A 23,890-nucleotide genomic window follows, 5' to 3' on the forward strand; every position below is an offset into this window, starting at 1 on the left:
CATCCTGTGCAGTCGATACGAAAAATCATTTTATCGAAATTAATGATTAAACTTCGATAATTGTGGATTTCATAGGGCCGACAAATTTCACCACCTTCGTATCTAATTATGTCATTCATAGGCAAATGAAAAAAAATATCCATGTTCTTCTTTTTGTCATTTGCAATTGTTTATAAAAAATATTTATGCAAATTATGCTAGAAGTTGTTATTTTGCAAAATAGACTGTACCAATCGATTCTACCAATCTCAGTCCCAATAATTATAATCAGATACATGAACTTATTATAGAAAAATAAAGGAAAAATTTTTTCTAAGATGTTCTAATTAATTTTTCCAATTTTTCTCTAGTAGCACAAATAGCACAAAGCTAGCACAATTCAACCATTTTTTTTTGAAATTCGAAAATGGATGGGCTAACTTTTTTTTGAATTATTTATCAGCTCCTAGAACTTTCCATATTAAAAAAAAAATTCGTTTCGCAGCACGATTCAGCACAACTTTTATTTTTTTGAATTTCGAAAAAGGCTGACTTTTCCAGGTTTTCCAAAGATTTAATTTTAAAATTCCAAGACTAAGTTTAAAAATATGTATTTGATTATGTGGATGATTAATAGATAACTGTATTTAAAGAATTTTACTTAGGAAAAGTGTGGTAAATAAGAAATTATCATAACACTTTTATTTTATTTATATTTATTAAATAAATATGAAAAATTAACGCAAAAAACTAAATAGCATATGTAATACATATATACTCTTTTTTTTTATTTTATAATTATTCATTTATTCTTTAATTTTTCAACTTCATCATCTACGGATGAAATATCTCGATGACTAGTTTCGACTAGAGCTTTCTTTTTATCTAAAAGATTTTTCAATTACTGTTTCTTTAAATATTTATTCTTACTATCAAAGTCATCTAATTCTTTATTTTTTCATTTTTTTTTTAAATTTTTCTTCATAATGGCTTCTTGAATTCTTAACCGAGTGAATCAGACTATTCGATATTTCAATATTTTCAATACCAACATTTCTCAATTTATCATAAATTAATCTTTGGGCAATGGGCAAATCTTCTTGAAGATTTTCAATAGAAAATCCTCGTTCAAGAGTTACCATGAAAAAATATAAAAATAATTTTTATGTATTTGGTCAATTCTTCAAAATCATCTGGCATAGCCATAATATTATCTAACCACAAACTATTTAGTTTTTTATCATCTGATTTAAAATAATTTAGGATTTATGAAAGGATGATCTTCTTATATTTATTAAGTATTTTATGGATTAAAATATCAAGCGAAATTGACAAACGTTTTGCTCCAATATCTAAATTTTGGGCAACATTTAGATCTAAACAAGAAATTCCTTTCACTAATTTGTAGTTTACTGGAAATCGTTCAAGTAATTTTTCAATCTCATTCAAACGAAACCAAAAAATTCTAATAGTTGAATCATTTTAAACAATCCTAACTGAAAATTTCCATTTTTTCAAAATTTTTAGAGAAATTCCCTGACTTTTCCAGTGAATTGAAAATTCCCTGACGTTTCCAGGTTTTTCAGGGTTTCCAGTTTTGTAACCACCATGTATGAATATTGATGCTGACTTATTAGTCACGTGATGGAAAACCTCCACCGTTTTTACTTTTTGTTAATTTCTTAGAGTCCACGATCTGATTTCATATTTTATTCTCTTTCTATTTTTTGGTTATTTTTTTCAGTGTACCCTTCTCCTATTTTTTCTGAAAAAATTTTTTATTCGTTTATTTAAAATCTGGAGTATCAAGCAAAAATAAAGCGGACCCCAGACTGAGCATTGTGGAGCACCTGATATATATATATATATATATATATATATATATATATATATATATATATATATAAACTGGTTCATATAATATAAAAAAATCTGAATAGTAACAACAATTAGCGTACACTTGGCAACATCCGGCATTAAATTCTTTAGAAATATTATGTAGGACGCGTGTTTTGTTTAGGTAGACCCTTTATCAGATTGGGATAGGTCCCAGCATTATTTGTTTCTTAACAAAGGTTTACAAATGAAAAGAACCAATCAGTTTAAACCAACATTCATTGTGAAAACATTTTTATGGTGAACAGAGGCGTATCCAGGACCTTTTGTTAAATATTAAGTACAGCAGAAAACATTTATAATAAATGAAATACATGCTCAATTATTTTTGTTAAAGTACACTACCAAAAATGCACAAAGGATTCTTTCGTTTCCAATAGATACATCAATACTGGTAAACATCAAAGTGAATGAGTCTCAGAGAGGGATTCCCGATGAGTCATCACAAAATATTTATTATAATGATTGCATCCTACCCTTGTATTTTCTTATTGCACAATTATTGTATCATTATGTGTAACAAAATCCATTTAAAACTTCATTTAAGCGATTAGTTTCGCAATTAGTATTGTTAACAACCAATAGTTTCTGATTCATTAAATGATTCATAAAAAAATATCATTTCACTACTTTCCTGGAAAAATAAAGGATAAAATAATAAAGTGAAATTAATAAACACAACAGTCTAAATGACCTACTACCCCGATACGTGGTTTCCACATTATTCTCATCACCTAGATTACTACTAGACGGCCCCTTTCCTCTTTAGACCCAAGAGAAAAGAGCTTCCAACAAACCATCAGTCCACGTGGACTCATCATCTCTATTGTTTACCAATGGTAACATTGAAACGTAAACATAAATGCATTTCTATTGGCCGAAGCTGTCGTAAGGCGTATGTACAGAATTGCTTTGAAATATTCCTGCTAGATAGTTTGCGATAAGCAGTGGCGTGGCTTCGTGAGTTATTTTAAATATATTCAAATGTTTAAAAAAGGAAAATATTCAGCTATCTGATAGTGCAATCATAACAAGAATTGCTGAATTATCAAGAGGAAATAAATTTTGTATTTAACGAGTAATCACGAAATGGGTTGCTCTGGATCTTTCACAGAGCCGAAAATTTAGAAACATTGCGACAAGTTTTATCAGCATGTGGTTTTAAAAACAAAAAAATTAATAAACGGATGCAAATAAACGAATCGTCAAAAATAGTTCGATGGCGACAAAATTATTTACGTCAGATAAAAGACTATCGAAGTTCTAATAGACGAATGGGGTACAAAAAGGGCTCAGTCCACGTCTGGTACCCTGTTTAAACCAAAATTTCTTACAGGCAGGTACATTTTACTCGTCTATGTACGTTTTATAATGAAGATATACCACACCAAAAGAAAACCTTCCTAAATTCCATGGCAATGCTAGCTCCGTAAAGAAAAAGCTTTCCTATATCAGGGCCATTCCAGAAATGAACCAAATTCTCCACTAAATTGATCCTGCTTCCCAAATAAAAACAGTCTCTATATAGGAATACTTATTTACGGGACACCTCGTAGAAAAAAAATGAGTTATTTAATGACAAAAACGTTATTTATGGAAAAAAAAAAATATTTTGGAATTATGTATATAAATTCTTGCTTTTACTAATTTTTTTTTATATTTGGACAGTAAAACAGTTGTTTTTCTCGATATATTCTATATTTTCTACGCCTCTGTACTGTTTGATTTAGTAACATACCCGAGAAAGAATTTATAAAACAAAAACCATGACCCGAGGCTCTAGAACTACCATATTCACATTCTATAAAAATTGGTTATTTTCCTCAATTTCATTGTGTAAATATATTAACAGCGATGATTTGTTATAACATAACAATTTTTAAATGTAAATATTGATTCAAATACTAATAACATTAACTATATAAGCAACTATAAAAAATATGATGAAAATAATCTCTAAACTTATGTATTAGCAAGGATTTTTTTATATTTATACTTATATAAAAAAAAACATAAACAGAGTTGACTTGCATAAAATTGAATAAAAACCAATAACAACATCGTTAATGTTTTCAGAATGAAAAATCAATGATATTACTCATGGTAATGCGTTTACTCATCTTATTTACTAAACACACCAATATCTTAATTGCTTTTCAAATTTAAATAAGTCTTTCTAATGAATAATTTATTTTTGCCTACTTTAAATCGTGTCTTACAACAATCTAATGTTTTCTTTTCGTTAAAAAAGTGTCACATCACATGACATACTATTTTATAAACCGGACAATAATTTTTCTTTTCACTATTGCATTTAATATTATCCTAAGAGCTAAATTATACCGCAGGTACAGCATATTCTAAAAGACACCTGCAGGCGGTGGAACTGGTAGGTTACCTGGCAGGCTTTTTACTCAGTAACCAGGTCTCGAGATGAGACAAAAAAAATGATTGCAGATGATAACAAATATATATATTTTAAGCAACTTCAATGACATCAATATTAAATTATATTGAAGAAATTATAGATTTTATAAGTAAAAACCGTTTGTTTCTATAGAAACCTATCAATAAAAATCTTTTTTTACTCACCCAGAGCTCAGTGCCCCAGTTTAAATTTTCGGTTAAAGCAGTCATAATCCAAACTATGTCAAACACTTAACAAATAGCACAACACAAGCACAAATAATCGAAATTATATCTCTAAGAATATACACCGTTTTCACCGACACTACCCAACATGGCTGTTCTTCGACTTTTGTCTGATCGTTCGAGTACGAAATCAACTTCAAGAATGAAATACCATGATGGTAAAAAGAAAAGAAAGATAGGATGAGTCATTTTAGAGATCTAGCGGCGCATCAGGAAATTATTGAAGGTATTCTATTTGATCTAACACTGTACACGGAAACGATAACTGTTCTCTCGATTTGAATTAGTTCTAGTAAATATATATAGATAGCGCGCATTTTATTTTTCAAAATAATCGATGTATAAAAGCCGGAAACTTATATTACCTTTACCTCTAACAAAATGCAAATATTGAAAATAGTACAATAGTACAACTAAAAAGACATAAAGTTTTCGATCGAGTGTGGCACGAGAGCTTGCTTTGAGGGTCTCTTGACATAATGCAATAAAACGTGCAATAAATTGCATACAAGTCTATGTAAACAGTAAAAGTAAGCAAATTCCTAACCTCAAATTTTGTCTAATATTTTGCACCTAGTTTAACAATGAAAATAACAAAGTTTTACGGATGTCAGCTGACCCGTTAAGCCAAAAGTAACTAGATTGCAACTTGGACGCAATAAAACTGGCACAAAACCTATAATGTTAGTATAATGTTAGCCGCTTGAAATGATGCAATGTAATGCAAGACGCAATATTTCTTGATCAAAAGCATGCACAGTGCAGTTCATCTGATTGTTTCATGCAAGATCTTGATATTATTGGTTTTCTGTCATTTTTATTGCGGGCAAGCTGCAATCTAGTTAGATCAGCTGACTTTCGTAAAACTTTGTTATTTTCATTGTTAAGCTTGCACGTTATATTGCATTATGTCAAGCGGCCTTTACAAGATGAAAGAGACAAGATACACTTAACCGCTCATAAAACTTGACGAAGATGTAGTGCCACCGTTTCCAGATTACAATGTCTTGCACTGCACTGGCTGAATTAAACTCTAGATCCAGTGCAAGCAGTACAGTGAACTGGGTGAACTAGTTCTCTTGCACTGCTATTAAGAACAGCGACACTAGCGCTGGTTCTACGCTTTAGTGTACACTTCCTGAACTAGTTTTGCCAGTGCAGCTACCAAGAACATACCTACTGTCTGTATCAAGCCACTGTACTCATGCCCATGTGGGCACATCCACTGGGCCCCTTCAACTACGTTGAGGTCCAACCGCTGCTTATATTAAATTTCTTTATTAGCGTGTTATGTGGCCAGCGCGATTAAAGAAAAATCATTTTATGCGCGAATATTTGAAACTTTACTTTGGACATAATCTAGCGGCATACAATAATTTTCAACTGAATAAATTCGAAAAATTCAATTTGAGAAGGTTAATTTGATGTATTTAAAATAATAAGAAATGAAAAAAAAAATAATTTATTGATGAAATACAAGAAAATCATACAATATGTTTAAAAACTCCTTGTCTAATAAGATCCTCACATTCACTTCTTGGTAAGTAATGACGTGAATCTTTTTTTAATAATAGAGTTGAGCCATCAGTCAGCTCAAATTTTCCGTAATCAACTAAACATTGCACTTCAATGTACAATGCTTTGGGGGGTTTTAAATTGACGGCTAAATTGACCCCATCTTCACCAATTGATCTAAAACATATTCTCAGTAAATATCAGGGCTAAGACATATTGATAATGTTTAGTCACCTCATATAATTTGCCAAAAGTCTGGAGTATTTTGAAAACCACTCAATTTCATCGGCATTTAGATTAGCTTTAATATCAGCCGGTAAAATACTACCAAATTCCCATCTCATGGTTCTAAGACATTTAAGTCTATTGTAATGATAAGACATTAAACAACGCACATTTCTTTTAACTGCAGCGTTGCGAATTCGTATTGTACTTAACAATGAAGTTTCAGCATTTTCATCTGTTGAGTGTTGACTATAATATTAAAAAAATTCATCCTATATTCCATGTAAAAGTTTTTAATTGAAATAAATATTCAATTTTTTTTGAGGTATAAACTGCAAAGCCCTTTTGGAGACAATTTCAGTCAATGCACATTTTTACTTTAAAATCATATACACAGATGCAATTTTAATCGGAGTAATTTTTAAAATTCCTAACGTGAAATTCAGCTAAATTTTCATATATAGGTATGTGCATTTTCATTCATTGGCCATAAACTCGCAACTAAATAATGGGGTTACTTACGCATCTTGGTTGTTTTCCTCTACCAGTTGTTGGATTTCAGTCGAAATATCTTTTACTAACTCCGTCTGAAATATATTATATTATTTGAAAAATATATTACAGATGACATTCAAATTCTTCAAATAATAATTGAAAACATATTCGAACAGAGAACCATTTCAAAAATTTTAAAAATCATTTGTTGGAAACTGCAATGATTAAAACCTTACATTATATGGAGGTAAATTATCCTCGTTTCGCGATAATTCTTTGATAAGGGTATAAGCTTTTTCTCCGTACATTATTTGGTAAAGAAATTTTAAAAATAAATTCTAACCTAAATTATTAAATTGTTAAATTCCCGCGTTTTTCGTATACAATTTTTCGCGAATTATACATCTACAACCTTTTTTTAAAACCGTTTTAAAATTAATAATTGACGCAATATATTAATTTAAATAGATTTTTAACAGCAGTAAACAAATGAAGTGATATTTTAATATTGAAAATGATATTTAAAATGTGTGGTACTCAATATTAAATGTTGTTACAGCGATTAAAATGGCCAAAATAAGTGTCAAATAGAGAAAAATCAAATTCCCTAGTTATTTTCATTAAATGGAAAACCCCAATCATGCTGTCATCTGTCAAATTTGAAAATTTACAATTCAATAAATAATGTTCAATTGGCAGGATTCCCTGTTTTCCCATATTTCTGTAGTCTCGCATAAAAAATCAAAATTTAAACGATAACCTTCTTTTTAGAGTAGAGCAAATTTTTTACTTTCATTTTTGATATCCACAAACCCTTTATTAACAAACATGGCGGCTCCCGAGCCTGTAAAAGACCTACAACTTTTAAAAAAGACAAAAATATCCGTATTTGTTGATGAAATATTACCAGACATTTTGGTTGTAACATACGAGTTTGGCGTACAACTTTTCAAAGGAGTCCTACTGGATTCTACAAAAAGGTAAGCTGGAAATATGTGTGCAAAATACCAAAAACCATTGTTCATATCACCTACATAGTAAACTTGAAAGTCTCAATAATTGATCATTTTCTTGCTATTTAAAGATTAGTCTTTGTTAGGGAAACGGTTTTGATTATACATGATCGATGTAATTTATCTTTACAAGCATCCAAAAGGGCACTACAGACATCTATAAATATATTTATTTAAGTTTTACTAGTGTGAGTCTATTAAACGTATTAATACGAAGGATGTAGCAAATTTTCAATGTTTTTTTTTTCTTTTTGAATTCGTTTTGTGAAAACAGCCAACACCCTGTAATCTTATGTTAAAATATTAACTGTTAACAATATAGTTTTAATTATTAGTTGAATCAAAGCAAATATAAAGTTTTTGCAGTATTATATAGTTTTCTCAATACAATACCATAATTATTATCTTTACTTACAATTTATTAGAAAGGCGAAACCCAAAAATCGGGTCTAAACTGAGGAACATGAGTGAAATTTGTGGATCTTAATTTAGAGTTTTGCTTGTAAAGTGAACTAAATATATAAAGTAGCTATTTATTGTGGTTTTCGTTGAACATTAGAGAGGATCTGTGATGGTTTGAGGCAGCTTTGGTGGCTTCACCCAGAAAGAAGTTGAAAGAAAATTAGATAAAACATTAGAAAACAGTGAATTGCTTTACATTTACATCATAATAAACAGTCAAAGTGCAGTTTTTGCATCCTCCAGATTTAACTAAAAAAGGAGTAAAAATACAGCAGATACACATAATGACTGTAATATATACAGTAAGGAACTGGTTGGGAAGAATAATAGAAAAAGTGAAAGAACTGTTTCTTGGTAATTAGGGCTGTCTTTCAAGATCAAGCCTAATATAGAGTGGGGCCGTTTTCTAAAAAAAGTATACAAGATTACATTATTTTGTGAAAGAAACAAATAAATTTGTACAGCTTCATTAAGTTATGTATAAAGTTTCACGTAAAAAAAAAGAAATTTATGTAGTGTTTCTGTATGGAAACAATTTTTTATTGATACATTAAGCCTGATGTTTTAATGATATTATAAATGTTTATGCAGAACCCTAATATATTTTTTATATAGAAAGTCATTTTATAAATTATTTTTACCATTATTTGGTCCTTAAGACCCCCCCTCAAAGCCTGGGGGCCTAGGCCTGGACCTTTGCATAAAGACGGTTCTGTTAGTAATCATTGATTTTATCCAGGAATAAAAAGAAAAATGTGGACAAAACTAGAGGAAATGAAAGTATCTACAGAGCTTATAAAAGATACAAATAAAATAGTAAGGGTGGGAGTATTAATTGAAGGATAATAAAGAGGAGAGGAATAAAGAAAGAGAACCGTTTAAACCCTAATATTTAATATGAATTGCACTCTCATTTAACACCTGAAATGGTGTAACGAAAAAAAAAGAATATCTATGATCTCAAACAAAAAGTGTTATCATCATTGCACTCTAATTACATCTAAGAATTGCAGCTTTTTGTCAGCAATCCATGCTGTTTTTCGCTTATGAACTAGTAATTTTTTGATATAATGATAGTTTTCTCTGCTACTTTGATCCAAAATACATAGTAGGTTGTATTTATCCATATTTGAATATATCCTAAAATATTCGTACTTTATTATAGAAATCTTCCTTGCGGCATTCAAACAATAAACCCTGCATTTTCTGTGAAATCTAAAAATCCTGATGATGATCCCCTATATACAGTCAACCAAAGATTCGCTTACATGGATCCAAATGCACCAAAAAAGAAAAATGTTCAAATGGGTACTAAGTTTAAAAGTAATAAAATGACAGTGAGATTAAGGCCTAGGCAAGTGCTGTGTTCAAAATGTAAAGGTAAGTTCTGTAGTTTTCTATATTACGTGTCTCAAAAGAAAATTTACCTTTCTATTACTTATTAAGAGAACACAGCTATTCAGAGGACCGTCTGGTAATGCGCTAGGAAAATGTGTCGAGAAGTTTGAAGGGACTGGATAAACCAAAATCTGGGGGTCCGAGGCATGTTGTTGCTTTAGCAAGTATAGATCATCATTATTTCGCACTTTAAACAAAGATATTGAACTGCACCCTTACAAAATTCAGTTGGTGCAAGAATTGAAACCTCTGGATGCTGATGAGAGGCTTGACTTTGTAATTCTGATGATTTAGCGCTTTCCAATGTTTACCAACATCTTGTTTTCATGTGAAACTTATTTTCATCTCAAAGAACATGTCAACAAGTGAAATTGCCCCTATTGGAGTGCAACCAATTCAAGACACAAACATCAGAAACCGTTACAATAGATCTTTGGCACGATTTGGTGAAATTTTTCCTGGCAAATTGATCATCAGGAGAGGTGATATAAGTTGGGTTCTATTCAGTCCCTATTTAACACCTATGGACTTTTCCTGTAGGAATATGTCAAATATAAAGTTTATGCTAACACACCGACTTCCCTGGCACAAGTAAAAAAATATTTTGTCACAAAATAGTCATCATAGAGAATACCTGCGGGTCTGTTTTAAAAAATTTGCTCCTTACTTTTCTTAAAGTTGTTTTTTTTATTGTAAACTTTCTTTTGAGACATCTTGTACTCAAAAATGATTGAGGATTTTTGTTGTAATGAGAAGAGAAATTAGTTAAAATTATTTTTATTTATATTATAAGGTATATGCAACGAAAACTCTGAAAATATTTCAAGAAAAAGGAAAAATGAAGATACCTTAGTTTCTTCTCCCCCTAAAAGAAGTTTGAATGCTCCCATTACTAGGTCTGTTAACCATCTTAATAATAAAAGAAGTTTGAGAGGAAAAGAACCCACTTTGGTCCCAAGACTTACCAGATTAAATTTTGTTGAAGAGGAGACGATAGGTAAGTTTTTGCTACTAAAAAAATATAAATACAAAATTGACAATTTTAATTATTTAGTTAAAAATCAACAAAAAGACACAGATAAAGCACAGGATCGAGTGAAACCGCAAAATACACCTGAACCTGAAAAACCGAAAATACTCAATGTATCCCCAGAAGTTACGTATACAGAAGAAATTCCAAATTTAAAAACCGACAAACCCAGTACGGTTTCAATTTTAAGAAGTAAACGTATACTAAGAAAAAAACGAAGTATAAGTACAGAAATTACAACAGAAGATACAAATCAACAAGATAATACTAACAGGTAAAATTCATTTTGTTTAAAAAAAAACTACCATTGATATCACCCTGCATCAATTCGCTATAGACTTTTGACTTGATTTTTACAATTTTTCTTTATAAATTTAATCTCATCCCCACAATGAGAATATGGTCTTTATTACCCAGTCTTTTTTAATTCTTAGAATCCATAATAGAACTGGTAGTTCATTTACAATGTGTTCCATTTGAACTACTTTGCTTCACAAGTGACATTTATTTCTTTTCTTATATATGGGATTCTATTCCTAATCCAAAATATCCTCAAGTTTAACCTCGATGAGAATTTATTTTATTAATCCCAATGGTTTGTCCAATTCTTTTAAATTTGTATATATACAGCATAAAAATCGACACAGATTAGGAGAGTATAGGGAAGTCCAAAATATAACTATTGGGGACTATTTACATGTGTACATGCACTTCTGAGGAGTTATAGGACCTTAAAATACGAAAAAAAATTAATATTATTGTCACCCTTTAACTTGAAAATACAAAATTTGATAAAATATATGGAACTGTTCCATATATTCCAGGGGGGATTAATTAGGGATAACCTATTTGTTCCATTGCCTTTAACTTACCATCATTTAATGCCTTTAACAGTTTCATATAAAATTTGGTATTTTGAAAGTCAGGAGTTGCAAAAATTGATATTTTTCGATTTTTTGGGCCCTATAATTATTCAGCTATGTAACTTTGTAAATTGGAATTTTTGAAACTATTGGTAATAATAATACCTAACATACTGTTTATATTACCACTACACCTTCAGACTCTTTTTTTTTGTTTTTTTTTAATTTTCTTCTAATAGATTGTTTTTCCTTCATTCGTTGTAACAAGCTTATTAAAGGCTGCAATTTAAAAAAAATAGTATTATCACCTTCAGAGGCGTGTATAACTCACGTAGCACCCGGGTTCAATAATAATTCTAGCAAACTCTAGTACCTAATTCAACCTAACCTAACCTTTACCTAATTTAACCCAATCTTAATCTAAACTGACCTAACCTTAACCTAACCTAATCTTATCTTAACCAAACTTAATGTGAGCTGAACCTTACCTAATCTTAGTCTGTCTAACCCAATATCAACCTAACCCAATCTAATCTTTACCTAACCTAACCTAATCAAATCTTAACCTAACCTAACCTAATCTTGACCTAACCTAACACAATCTTATCGTAACCTAACTTAATTTGAGTCTACCCAACCAAATATCAATCTAATCTTTTTTTGGAGGGGTGGAGGTGGAAACGCATTATGCGCATCAGGGACGGTTTGCTCATATCCTGATAGTGTGTGACTCTTATCCATTAAAACCACCTCCTGTTTTATCATGTGTGGAACCAATTCCTTTTTGGAACATAACATCTAGCACATGACGAAAATTCCTTCCTCATTCATTGATCTTTCTTCAGTCTTTTTCGTCTTTACAATTTTTATTATGGAGTGAACGATTTTACTACAGGATTCTTCTGTTTCACTAATTTTGTCCAAGAAGTTATTTACTGTTAACTTTCCTACCATCGTCAGTAGTTATTGTACATCCGCGGCATATTTGCATAAGTTATTTGACCTAATCCAATCGAATCTCAACCAAACTAACCTAACCTAACCAAATCTTGACCTAGGTTCGGTCAAGATTAGGTTAGGTTAATATTTGGTTAGGTAGATTAAGATTTGGTTAAGTCAGTTGATGGTTAGGTTAGGTTGAGATTTGGTTAGGTTAGTTCATGATTAGGTTAGGTTAAGATTTGGTTAGATTAGGTGAAGTTTTGATTAGGTTCGGTCAAAATTAGGTTAGTTTGGTTAAGATTGGGTTTTTTAAGGTTAATATAGAGTTAGGTAGATTAAGGTTGATATTGAGTTACATAGATTGGGGTTAGGTTAGGTATAGGTATAGAAAGATTAGGATAGGTTAAGATTGAGTTAGGCTAGTTAAACGAAGATTGATTTAGGTTAGTTTAGGTCAAGGTTAGATTAGCTTAAGATTTGGTTAGGTTAGGTCAATATTAGGTTAGTTTGGTTAGGTAATGTTAGATTAAGATTAGGTTATGTTTTTAAAGATTTCTAAAACTTCTAAACGCTCAAGAGAATCTAAAAATACTTTATAATTGGCTAATATATAATTTTATAAATAATTGAGTCAGTGGACGTAGTAAACTAGAGAAATTTTTCTGAAATTGTTCATTGTGGTTGCTGGTATCTTAAAACTTTCATTATTGAACAAAATTTGTACAGTACAGTGTTAAAATAAAATTCCAAATGAAAATTATATCAAAATCTAACCTGGTATCATTTCCTCTTCTTTAGGTGGAATCCACAAATTTTTGATATCGTGTTGATCTTTAAAATTTTTCGCAAATTCAAAAGATCCAAGAGCTCTTTTATGATTCAACTGAACATTTGATATTAACTGTAAAATCAAAAACTGTTTCACTAAAATAACAGAATCATGAATAAATCTGTAAACAAAACTGACTAATTTCATGTTTAATTTGTTACATTTTAATGGTCGTTTATCGCGGTGTTGCCACTATTATTAATTTAAATTCCACTATAACATTTAAAATCTAAACATTATTTAATAAAAAAATATTTCCCGTTGACAAAAATACTTGTCACTTTTTAATATGATACACATACCCTTGAAAAATATTCTGTACCGGTTACTTTTTTTCCAATGCCTCTAGAAGCAAACAATGTTATTTTTTCCAAAAGCACCGAATCGATTTCTTCGACGCCCTCCAACGATATACAATCCAAAAAGAATTCATATCTAAAATATTTATATAAATATTTATTTATAAATTTCAAATTATGCAATACATTTTTCTACGATGTATACGAAAATCTGACAATCTACAAAGTGGTTTATTGGGTCGTCTTATCTTTAAATTTACTATATTTCTACAATTTCAATTAATTTCATTGCTTTTGGTATCAAATTTTAAAATATAGGATAGCCATAATCTTTATAGAAGGTTGAGAAATCGTTTACTGTAAGTTATGTTTGTGAAAGTCTCATTAAAAATTATAAATTAGGGCTTAGCTCTAATTACTATTGATCATATTTATACCAAACACTCTGCTCTTACCAGTCAGTTTAGTTAGAGTGTTGTTATTACGGTAGTAAGCAGTGTGTTTAATATTTAGCCTCTTAAAGGTTGAGCCTCTATATATTGAACTAAACAGTCTTCGTTTAAATGAGATTTTTCCTAATATCACAATTGCATTATTCAAAATTTGGAATTAGTAATTTGGAAATGTTTGATCGATGTTAAAAATGGTTGGAATAATGATTCTTAATATCTCAACACTAGATGTACAGTAAAACTGATAGCGCTGATTCTTGTGGTAACCCTTGGTATAAATTCATCTCAAAGACCTACCATAATTTTCACTTTTCATTTTCCACGGTTCATTATATTGGAAAGTTGAGTGTGTATACAGAAGACGTTTGTGCCAGATGCTATAGAAAGCCCAGATTTAGGCCAACGATTTCATGTTGATTAGCTTTATTGTTTGTAATGTTGATCCTCCCTTTCTATACTTGAATAGATAATTAGGAAAATGGTGAATGGTGAGATAGAAATACCATTATTTTCCTCTCAGTATTTGCTGGATTGAAAAATAGTGTTATTGGGAGCAATTGCATTTCAGTGGGAGGTTTTATGTGACTTTGGGGAGGTAATTATAGTTCCAGTTGTCATTTATTGTGTTTCCAAACAATATTAATAAATTTTGATGATCTAGAAGTGCATTCAGCTTTCTTAGGGCCAGTTTGGTACTTCAATCATGTCGTTGAACTATTTATTTACCAATAGCTAAAATTTCAAAGTCTTCTTCTCTTAGTTTGATGTAACTGTTTTCATTTAGTAGCTGTAGTCATGTCATTCACTCAGTTACATCTTAGTATTAAATTTTCACTTTTTTTAACAGTAATGTTCAGATTTTTAACTTTTTCTCATGGTTCTTCACATCTGGTATTAAATTTAATTATAGTACAGATTGTATCATTTTCAAAATTATTTTTATCTTCTTGTTTGTTTTGTAAGAAATGGAAATATCTGTATGTTGTCTGGTTATTGTCTCGAACTTATCAAAAAAATGTTCTTTTTACAGAAATCAAGTTCCTCAACCAATGCAAAACAGTGATACCCAAAATAGTTATAACCTTTCCACTAGAACGATAAAGATATCATACGGACCTCAAGGAGAAGGAACTGTCTTGAAAATACCTGCACAAATCGACAGCCTGAATGATGATTCCGAGGAAAATGTTAACAACGAAGAACAGAACAATAAACCAAAGATTATGGATAACAAGGCAGCGAGGAGGTTAGTATGTTTACCTAAAAATAGTGTTTAAGATTCGACGTTGTTTGAATTGTGTAAATATTCATTATGTATAATTGTATTTTACGATAAATATATATTTTTACAGATTCTGTTACCCAGTATTCTTTTTATTTCAAAATTTATCAATAAGAAAGTGGAACAACTCACTAAAACAGTTCATAATATACCAGGTGTGATTAATAGAATTGATGAAGGAACTTTTTTATATCAGCAATATTTTATATTTTATAATATTACATCACTCAATAAGTCGTGTGACTTTCACACAGATGGCGCTGACATTGTCAAATCCATATGAAGTTTATGAACTATGTGTTTATGACATTTCGATTAGTAAGAGAATAGTGATAGCCATTTAAGTGAAGCAATTGCTGAAACTGAAGTCTATTTCGAGGCAAAAGACAAGAAATCAGAGAAGCGTTGGAATGATTGTATTGCTCTTAAAGGAGATTACATTGATGAATAAAATCGATTTGTGGCAAAAAATGTGTCACATGACTTATTGAGTGATGTGTTATGTTGAACCAAGCAATTTTGGCTCGTCAATCTGATACTATATCCACTTTACGTTTGCAATGTTTTGATCTGTATATCTGTACAACGTATTAACATCAAGTTAGAAGAAGTACCAAAGAAGCTCATGAGTCAGATACAGATCTATTAGGGCCTACTTTGAAGTCAATTATAGATAAAAATTGAATAAACATCAATCGATGATGAAAGAGGAAAGAAACCTAAAAAATTAGACAATACCTTTATTCTTTTCATTTTCTCATTCTAAATGTTCTGAAATTTAATTTCTGAAAATGAATTTTTCAGAAATATTTCACTTGCCTCGCCCCAAATAGCTTTTACATTTATAGTGAATATATAAAACTGTCTAAAAAGCATGTTTTTAATATTTTTTCTATTGAATTCTAGAAAGACATCTGAAAAATGAACCAAAGGCTTTCTTCTTTTGTTTATCCTATTCTAAATATCATAAAATTTAAAGGGAAACTACCTAAAAAAATTATTTACCAATACTTCTCTTTACTTTACCAAATTTTAGGTTTATTGTGAATATACAGGGTGTTCTGTTAGTGTGATAAAGTTCAGATACTTAATTTTTAATAACTGACTTAAAAAGTGTCAAGAATTATGTTGTAAATTTATTTTTGCAAAGTTACAGCTCATTCATTGAAGGACCAAAACAACACAATGTGAAAAATTTTTACATTCCTTTTTTTCAAATTACTAATACTCATTTTTTACAATAATGCAAATCAGTTCAATGGTCCTTGAAGGGAATTTTATGCTCTTCGAAATCGCTTTGGAAAACTTTGCTTTAACGTCTCCTATTGGTGAATCAATGCGAGTTGCAAAAAAAATTCTAAAACGATTTCCAAGAGCATAAAACTGATTTGCATTTTTGTAAAAAGTAAGTACTGGAAATTTGACAAAAAAAATTTATATTTAAATTGTATGTACTTAAAATTGTTATTGAGAGCTCAAACTTTGTGAGAATTTGTTTTTCTTTACATAGATTAATTTGCTTGAGCACAGAAAATTTTTTTTTCGGAAATGAATGAATATGTACAGGGTATTGAACTCGTTATGATTTTTATGGAAAATTTGTTTTAACTTCTTAAATACCCCGTAGAAAACAACACAACCCTATATCATTGTAACGGGGAAGTCGATCTGATTCCAAACATGTAATGAAATTTTAAAAAATGAGACTTTGATGTGGCGCAGTATTCCGGATAAGATTATAAATAATTTTAAAATGCAAAAACTAATGACGGTTATAATTCCTCAAATTGTCAAATTGATATCTCAAAGGACAAAAGGAGTATCGAACTTTAACACAATAATCAATCACCCTGTATAAAATAATCCTGTTTTTTTTGAGTTCGTTTCTTATTTGAATTTAGAGCTTCCATTATTTTTTTGGGACATTATAAAACTCTATTAATGTGATAAAACATAATAATGAGGAATTAATTGATTTTTTTTTAAAAAAGATAATTATTTGGGATTGGTGCTGTTTCATAAATAATGTTGAAAACAAAATATTTGAATACCTGACTTTGTACTTCGGTGTGAATTAGCCTATTTATTGTGCACCTCCATTACCTGATACTCAAGTGACTTTGGTACATGGGTAATTCTCATGAAATCTCGAAATTACCTATCTATAAATTTTAATTCGCTCTGAAATTTATTATAAACATCGTGGTCTTCAGAATAAATGATTTTTACGATTTAAATGTGAGAGAATGATGACCTAAGTGAAGAAATAATGATTAAATTTATTTTTTATGAAATCCTATTATTTATTTTTTAAATATATTTAAAATTCGACTCTCGGTGGGATTCTTGAACATTGTTTTGAACAGCTCAGAAAATTATAATCTATAGTATATGATAGCTCTCAAGAATTAGTTTTATATTGAATGTCTTTTCATCGATTCTAACCCGAACTACTCACAAATTTAGTTGATTTATTACCTTTACCAATTAACATCTTCTTCTGTTTTGGGGGTTGAATTTTTTATAAAAAGTTTCAATAAGCAAAAATGTACGAAAATCGAATCGATCTTCTCGTAGTTTGAAAGTCGTTACCTCATAACTCATCATCCCCTCACTTTTATTCAAAATGGAGGAATGACGATATAAATCATAACCTAAAAAAATCTCGCAACATAACCTTTAATTATCAGCTAGCTTTTCTCTATGTTTTTTATCTCTAAAAACATTCTTGACTACGTACAAAGATGTGCGAAAACCGAATCGAACTTCTCGTAGTTTGAAAGTCGTTACCTCATAACTCATCATCCCCTCACTTTTATTCAAAATGGAGGAATGACGATATAAATCATAACCTAAAAAAATCTCGCAACATAACCTTTAATTACCAGCTAGATTTTCTCTGTTTTTTATCTCTAAAAACATTCTTGACTACGTACAAAGATGTGCGAAAACCGAATCGATCTTCTTGTAGTTTGAAAGTCGTTACCTCATAACTCATCATCCCTTCACTTTTATTCAAAATGGGGGAATGACGATATAAATCATAACCTAAAAAAATCTCGCAACATAACCTTTAATTACCAGCTAGATTTTCTCTATGTTTTTTATCTCTAAAAACATTCTTGACTACGTACAAAGATGTGCGAAAACCGAATCGATCTTCTTGTAGTTTGAAAGTCGTTACCTCATAACTCATCATCCCTTCACTTTTATTCAAAATGGGGGAATGACGATATAAATCATAACCTAAAAAAATCTCGCAACATAACCTTTAATTACCAGCTAGATTTTCTCTATGTTTTTTATCTCTAAAAACATTCTTGACTACGTACAAAGATGTGCGAAAACCGAATCGATCTTCTTGTAGTTTGAAAGTCGTTACCTCATAACTCATCATCCCCTCACTTTTATTCAAAATGGAGGAATGACGATATAAATCATAACCTAAAAAAATCTCGCAACATAACCTTTAATTACCAGCTAGATTTTCTCTGTTTTTTATCTCTAAAAACATTCTTGACTACGTACAAAGATGTGCGAAAACCGAATCGATCTTCTTGTAGTTTGAAAGTCGTTACCTCATAACTCATCATCCCTTCACTTTTATTCAAAATGGGGGAATGACGATATAAATCATAACCTAAAAAAATCTCGCAACATAACCTTTAATTACCAGCTAGCTTTTCTCTATGTTTTTTATCTCTAAAAACATTCTTGACTACGTACAAAGATGTGCGAAAACCGAATCGATCTTCTTGTAGTTTGAAAGTCGTTACCTCATAACTCATCATCCCCTCACTTTTATTCAAAATGGAGGAATGACGATATAAATCATAACCTAAAAAAATCTCGCAACATAACCTTTAATTACCAGCTAGCTTTTCTCTATGTTTTTTATCTCTAAAAACATTCTTGACTACGTACAAAGATGTGCGAAAACCGAATCGATCTTCTTGTAGTTTGAAAGTCGTTACCTCATAACTCATCATCCCTTCACTTTTATTCAAAATGGGGGAATGACGATATAAATCATAACCTAAAAAAATCTCGCAACATAACCTTTAATTACCAGCTAGCTTTTCTCTATGTTTTTTATCTCTAAAAACATTCTTGACTACGTACAAAGATGTGCGAAAACCGAATCGATCTTCTTGTAGTTTGAAAGTCGTTACCTCATAACTCATCATCCCTTCACTTTTATTCAAAATGGGGGAATAACCAGCTAGCTTTTCGCTACGCTTTCTATATCTAAAAACATACGTCATACCTTTTTAGTCGAATTTTTCAAGGAAAAATTAGACTATTACGGTAGGCATGACTAGAAGAAAAATGGGGGCACAATTACAAATTAAGCTACAATTTTTATTTTCGTCCCTCGAGCAATTGCTATGGGTCCGATTTGGTTCAAAATTAGCATACATGGCTTTTTTGGCGGCGGATTGATGTTATTAGAGTTTGGTTGAAAACAAATGAATATTTCGAGGAGTCGCAGCGCAAAAAAGTGGTTTTTGACCTTTGCTCACCTCTGCAGGTCAAACGAAAAGCGACTGAAAAATGAAATTTCACATGTAGGTTCAATTAGTTGCGAGATGATTTCCTGTCTAAGGTCGAAACTTTCCATCTCCTCCCCTCTCCATTTTATGGTCATTTTTGTTATATTTTCTTATTTTTTGGCCAGAAAAAGTTTAACTAGAGGGTTCGAACTTCGCATGCAAGTAGGGGTGATGTTGAAGAATTGTCTTTCTCAAGTTCAAAGTTTTCTTCTTCAGTTCTTCTAGCACAAAACGCCCGAAATCATTTTGATCGTTGTAATTGTTGAACTGGACCGCCCCCTATTTAATGAATAATACGAGTATGATCGTTGCTAGGGTGATTTTTTTTACTTCCCATTTTCGAAATTTCTTGTCATTATGACAATTTTTTCTTTGTTGTCAATTGGAATTGAACAAGAGGGTTCGAGACCACCGGGGCTATTGAAATTATGAATTTTCATTCGAGAGAGAGAGAGAGTTAACTTGTGAAATGAAAAGTTATTGAGGAATAGCAAATTTTCCATATAAAGAAATAAGATTGAGAATTGATATCATTTCCAAGAAATTCATTTTATGGAAAGATTTGTTTGTGTATTAGTTAAATTCTTCATTCGACGAAAAATTCGACTTTCGTGATGGAGCTTATTTATTCCCTACTGATGGAATGATTGAATAAGATTCAATCTTTAAAAAATTATAATGAAATCTTCTAACAATTACAAACTTGAAGTCATTTCGCTGTTCCGAACAAGTAACCATGCAACCAACTGTCAAAAATGCGAGTATTTCCTTGGTCCTCAAAAAAAAAAAATACCTACGTATTGACTGTTGGTAATGCTGTGAAGGAACGAATATTTTTCATGAGCCAAATATTGAGTTAACACAAGTAAGTTAAGACAAGTATTTAATGAGTTATGATCTTAACTTAGAGAAATTTTGAAAGTTTGTTGTATTTACAATAGACAACTCACAGTTCCAAACAGATTTTTTAAAAACTTCTCAATAAAAACTTTCGACAATGTTCCTAATCTAGATATCGGGACGTAGTAAAGGATAATTTCCAGAGTACTATATATTTTTTTGCTTACAAATGCTCGTACTATTCCAAAGTTATTACCAACATTTTTAGCCCTGATGTTGTTCGTTTGAAAAAACAAACATCCCAAGTCGGTTAGGTTTATTCTAAAAACTGCTAGGACAGGAGTTTCAAGATTTCATGAGAATTACCCCCATGCTTACTGATCTACTCTAGTGAGTTCGGGTTCATATGCATAGATCCATGATTTGTCGCCTGTCTTATAGACGTATTTGCATGTACCACGATTGAACTTTTCACCATTTTTTTGCACCAATCGACACGAGCTTTTTATTGAGCGATTGTCAAATTATACGCTATCCAATACGAACAAATCTTGTTGACGATCAAATAGTTCTCGTATGATATCACGTTTTGGGTACGTTCACTATTAAAACTGTCAAACTTCATGACGGCAATGTCAGATTTGACATATTCACATCAGTGTTACCATATTTGAAATCTCGAAAATTTGGTAACCTCCAAATTATAAAATAACGAGTTCATAATAAATATATATTCACAATGCCGTACTTTAAGGCCGTTTCGACCTAATTTCGATGTTTACCATAATATAACCTGAAATTATTTCGATATATCAAATTTCAAATGTATCAAATCGATTTTCTTGTATTTTGTCGTGTTTTTCCGAAAGAAAAAACAGGCAACCATTTGCTTCGAATTGCTTCGTGTCCTAACAAATTTTGTTGGGTTTGGTTCTTCTTGCAAGACCAATCGATCGTTGCTGTTGTTTTTGAGCACCGCCATTCAATTTTTTCAGCAGACAGACAAACGCTCGTAAAGCGATAAAAATCCGCATAAAAAGCGATAGAAACGCGCTTTTAAAGCGATAGAAATCGCATGAAACAAACGCTCATTTAGATCAACAATATTTTAAAAAAAAACTCCGACAGATAAACGCTTAAAAAGCGATAAAAATGGCTTATAAAAAGCAATAGAAACGCGTATTTTTATCTATAGAAATCGCATGAAAGGTCAAACAAACGCTCATTTAAAGAAAGAATATTTTTAAAGAAACACCGACAGATAAACGTTTGAAAAGCGATGAAAAATTGGCCCAGAAAAAGTGATAGAAACGCATAAAAGCAATAGAAAGTCACAATCAAAACAAAACTAGGTTTTTTCAAACCAAGAATATTTGTGAATTAACGCAAAAAATAAGCGTTTCAAAAGCAAGAAAAAAAAAACAATAAGTTCGCGCATTTTAAAGCGATTAAAAGGCCAAATATACGCCCATTAAAAGCAACAACTCGTGAATAAACACCGCGCTTGAAAAGCGATGAAAACGCCCTCAAAAAGCGATACAAACGCGCATTAAAAGCAATAGAAAAGTCCAAAAAAATATTCGTAAAGAAACTACGACAAATAAACGCGAATAGCTCGAACATACGAAAAGCTAAGTTTGCACCAATCGACACAAGCTTTTTATTGAGCGATATCCAAAAACTAACAAATCTTTTTGTCAGCCAAATGTTCTTCAATATTAAATGTGTACGAGTGTAACTAATGCCCAAGTACGCCTCAAACTCACGGTATGTCATATGACGATCTTCCAATATCAGTTTACAGCCGATTTTGGAAGACCTTCACGACATTCATCCTGTAGCGAAGTGCGACCACGATATAACTCGGAAAACCAGTTGGTGCTCGAGATGGTGTTTCATCACCAAAAGTCGAAGCGAAAAATGTCAGGTGTTGCCATATCTTAAAACTCAAGTCGCAACACTCGTATATCCGTGTGAATTCGTATTTTCTCTTTATTTTGAGAAACAGAACGAAAAATATGAATTTAGTTTTTGTATATGCTAGAGTGAATTCCTTTTTATCCGGATCTGTTTAACCTACTCGTTTATACTTTGCTGTGAAAAACCGAGATTTTTGTAACAAATTATTGATGATTCTGAACACAGAAGGAAATTGAACCAGGAAAATTCGTAACTGCCATCGACTTTGAATTAATCTTCCAATTCTTGTCTTGATTGTATCTCTGCAGCAAATACTCCGAAAAAAGAAAACTAAGCCGATCTAATAATTGGGATACATTCTTCTTTTTCTTTTTCTTCCTCTTTCAATAGGACCAGGTTCTGTTCGTCCTGTACATTTGGATGTCTTCTTGGATCTTCCTGAGAAGCTGAACTCCAGCTCTCGTATCACCTCTTTGGTGGTCTGCCTACAGGTCTGCGTGTGTTTGATCTCTAAGTTTTAGCCCATCTGTCTTCTGGCATTCTTTCTACGTGATCCCTCCAGAATCTTTTTAGTGCCCTGACCCATCTCACCACATCCAGTACATACATTCTGCGTTCGAAATTATCATACCCTTTTTCGAATTGATGTCTTCGGAGATCAGGTCGTTTAATTTTTTTAATAGTGCCCCTTCAGATACGGAAATACTACGCTTTGATAACTCACACTCGCCATGGCTAGGATTCACGAAGTGTATTTCGATTTGGTTAACCACCCACCATATTCATCGGATCTGACGATTTAATTTCATTTTTTGATCAAGATGAATGTTTCAAATATCTGTAAACGACTCCAATAACACCCGTATGACAACAGGTTCTATTCAAATTTCAATTTTGATTTCTAGCCTACTTAATATTTACTAATAAAAAGTAAATAAACTTCAGCTTGGTAGAATGTGGTAATGGCGGTCACTTAACGCAATTTGGGCATAAAAGTCAAAATATAAAACATACATTTAGTCTGATAGAAGAAAAATGAAACATACATGTTAGTGTAAGTCGTAAAATACAAACGATACTGAAAATCTGATATTTTTTGGTAAAAACTCTTAATTAAATTTAAAAAAATTTACTTTGACCGGCATTGTCGCAACATACCGGTCATAGCATTGGTAATACCGGTCAAATACAAAAATCACACATTTATCCGGTGGGGGAGTCCTTTGCAGAACACAGGGAATGTGC

The 23,890-nt window shown here is 31.1% G+C and overlaps 3 protein-coding genes across 9 annotated transcripts in view; 1 reads left to right on the forward strand and 2 right to left on the reverse strand.

Moving 5' to 3' along the window:
- Nucleotides 1-4,681, reverse strand: part of LOC130449803 (formin-binding protein 1-like) — a 102,537-nt gene extending 97,856 nt beyond the window's left edge. For all 6 annotated transcript variants that reach the window (XM_056787816.1, XM_056787821.1, XM_056787819.1 and 3 more), the window contains exon 1: nucleotides 4,468-4,681. In XM_056787816.1, the coding sequence (XP_056643794.1) occupies nucleotides 4,468-4,512 (45 nt within the window). In that variant the 5' untranslated portion in view covers nucleotides 4,513-4,681. The remainder of the gene's footprint in view (nucleotides 1-4,467) is intronic.
- A 1,292-nt stretch (nucleotides 4,682-5,973) lies between these two features.
- On the reverse strand, nucleotides 5,974-7,129 carry LOC130449738 (DNA replication complex GINS protein PSF1-like). Its single transcript, XM_056787722.1, has 4 exons — nucleotides 6,999-7,129; nucleotides 6,790-6,854; nucleotides 6,277-6,516; nucleotides 5,974-6,219 (listed from the first exon to the last, which is right to left on the reverse strand). The coding sequence occupies exons 1-4, from the start codon at nucleotides 7,068-7,070 to the stop codon at nucleotides 6,012-6,014; spliced, it is 585 nt and encodes a 194-aa protein (XP_056643700.1). The 5' UTR covers nucleotides 7,071-7,129; the 3' UTR covers nucleotides 5,974-6,011.
- A 283-nt stretch (nucleotides 7,130-7,412) lies between these two features.
- LOC130449739 (PWWP domain-containing protein 2A-like) overlaps nucleotides 7,413-23,890 on the forward strand; it is a 30,515-nt gene continuing 14,037 nt past the window's right edge. For both annotated transcript variants that reach the window (XM_056787723.1, XM_056787724.1), the window contains exons 1-5: nucleotides 7,413-7,742; nucleotides 9,403-9,617; nucleotides 10,429-10,632; nucleotides 10,690-10,939; nucleotides 15,081-15,296. In XM_056787723.1, coding sequence (XP_056643701.1) covers nucleotides 7,591-7,742; nucleotides 9,403-9,617; nucleotides 10,429-10,632; nucleotides 10,690-10,939; nucleotides 15,081-15,296 — 1,037 coding nt within the window. In that variant the 5' untranslated portion in view covers nucleotides 7,413-7,590. The remainder of the gene's footprint in view (nucleotides 7,743-9,402; nucleotides 9,618-10,428; nucleotides 10,633-10,689; nucleotides 10,940-15,080; nucleotides 15,297-23,890) is intronic.

Source organism: Diorhabda sublineata, chromosome 10 (genome assembly GCF_026230105.1).
Source record: "Diorhabda sublineata isolate icDioSubl1.1 chromosome 10, icDioSubl1.1, whole genome shotgun sequence".
In the NCBI taxonomy this organism is placed as follows: Eukaryota; Metazoa; Arthropoda; class Insecta; order Coleoptera; family Chrysomelidae; genus Diorhabda; species Diorhabda sublineata.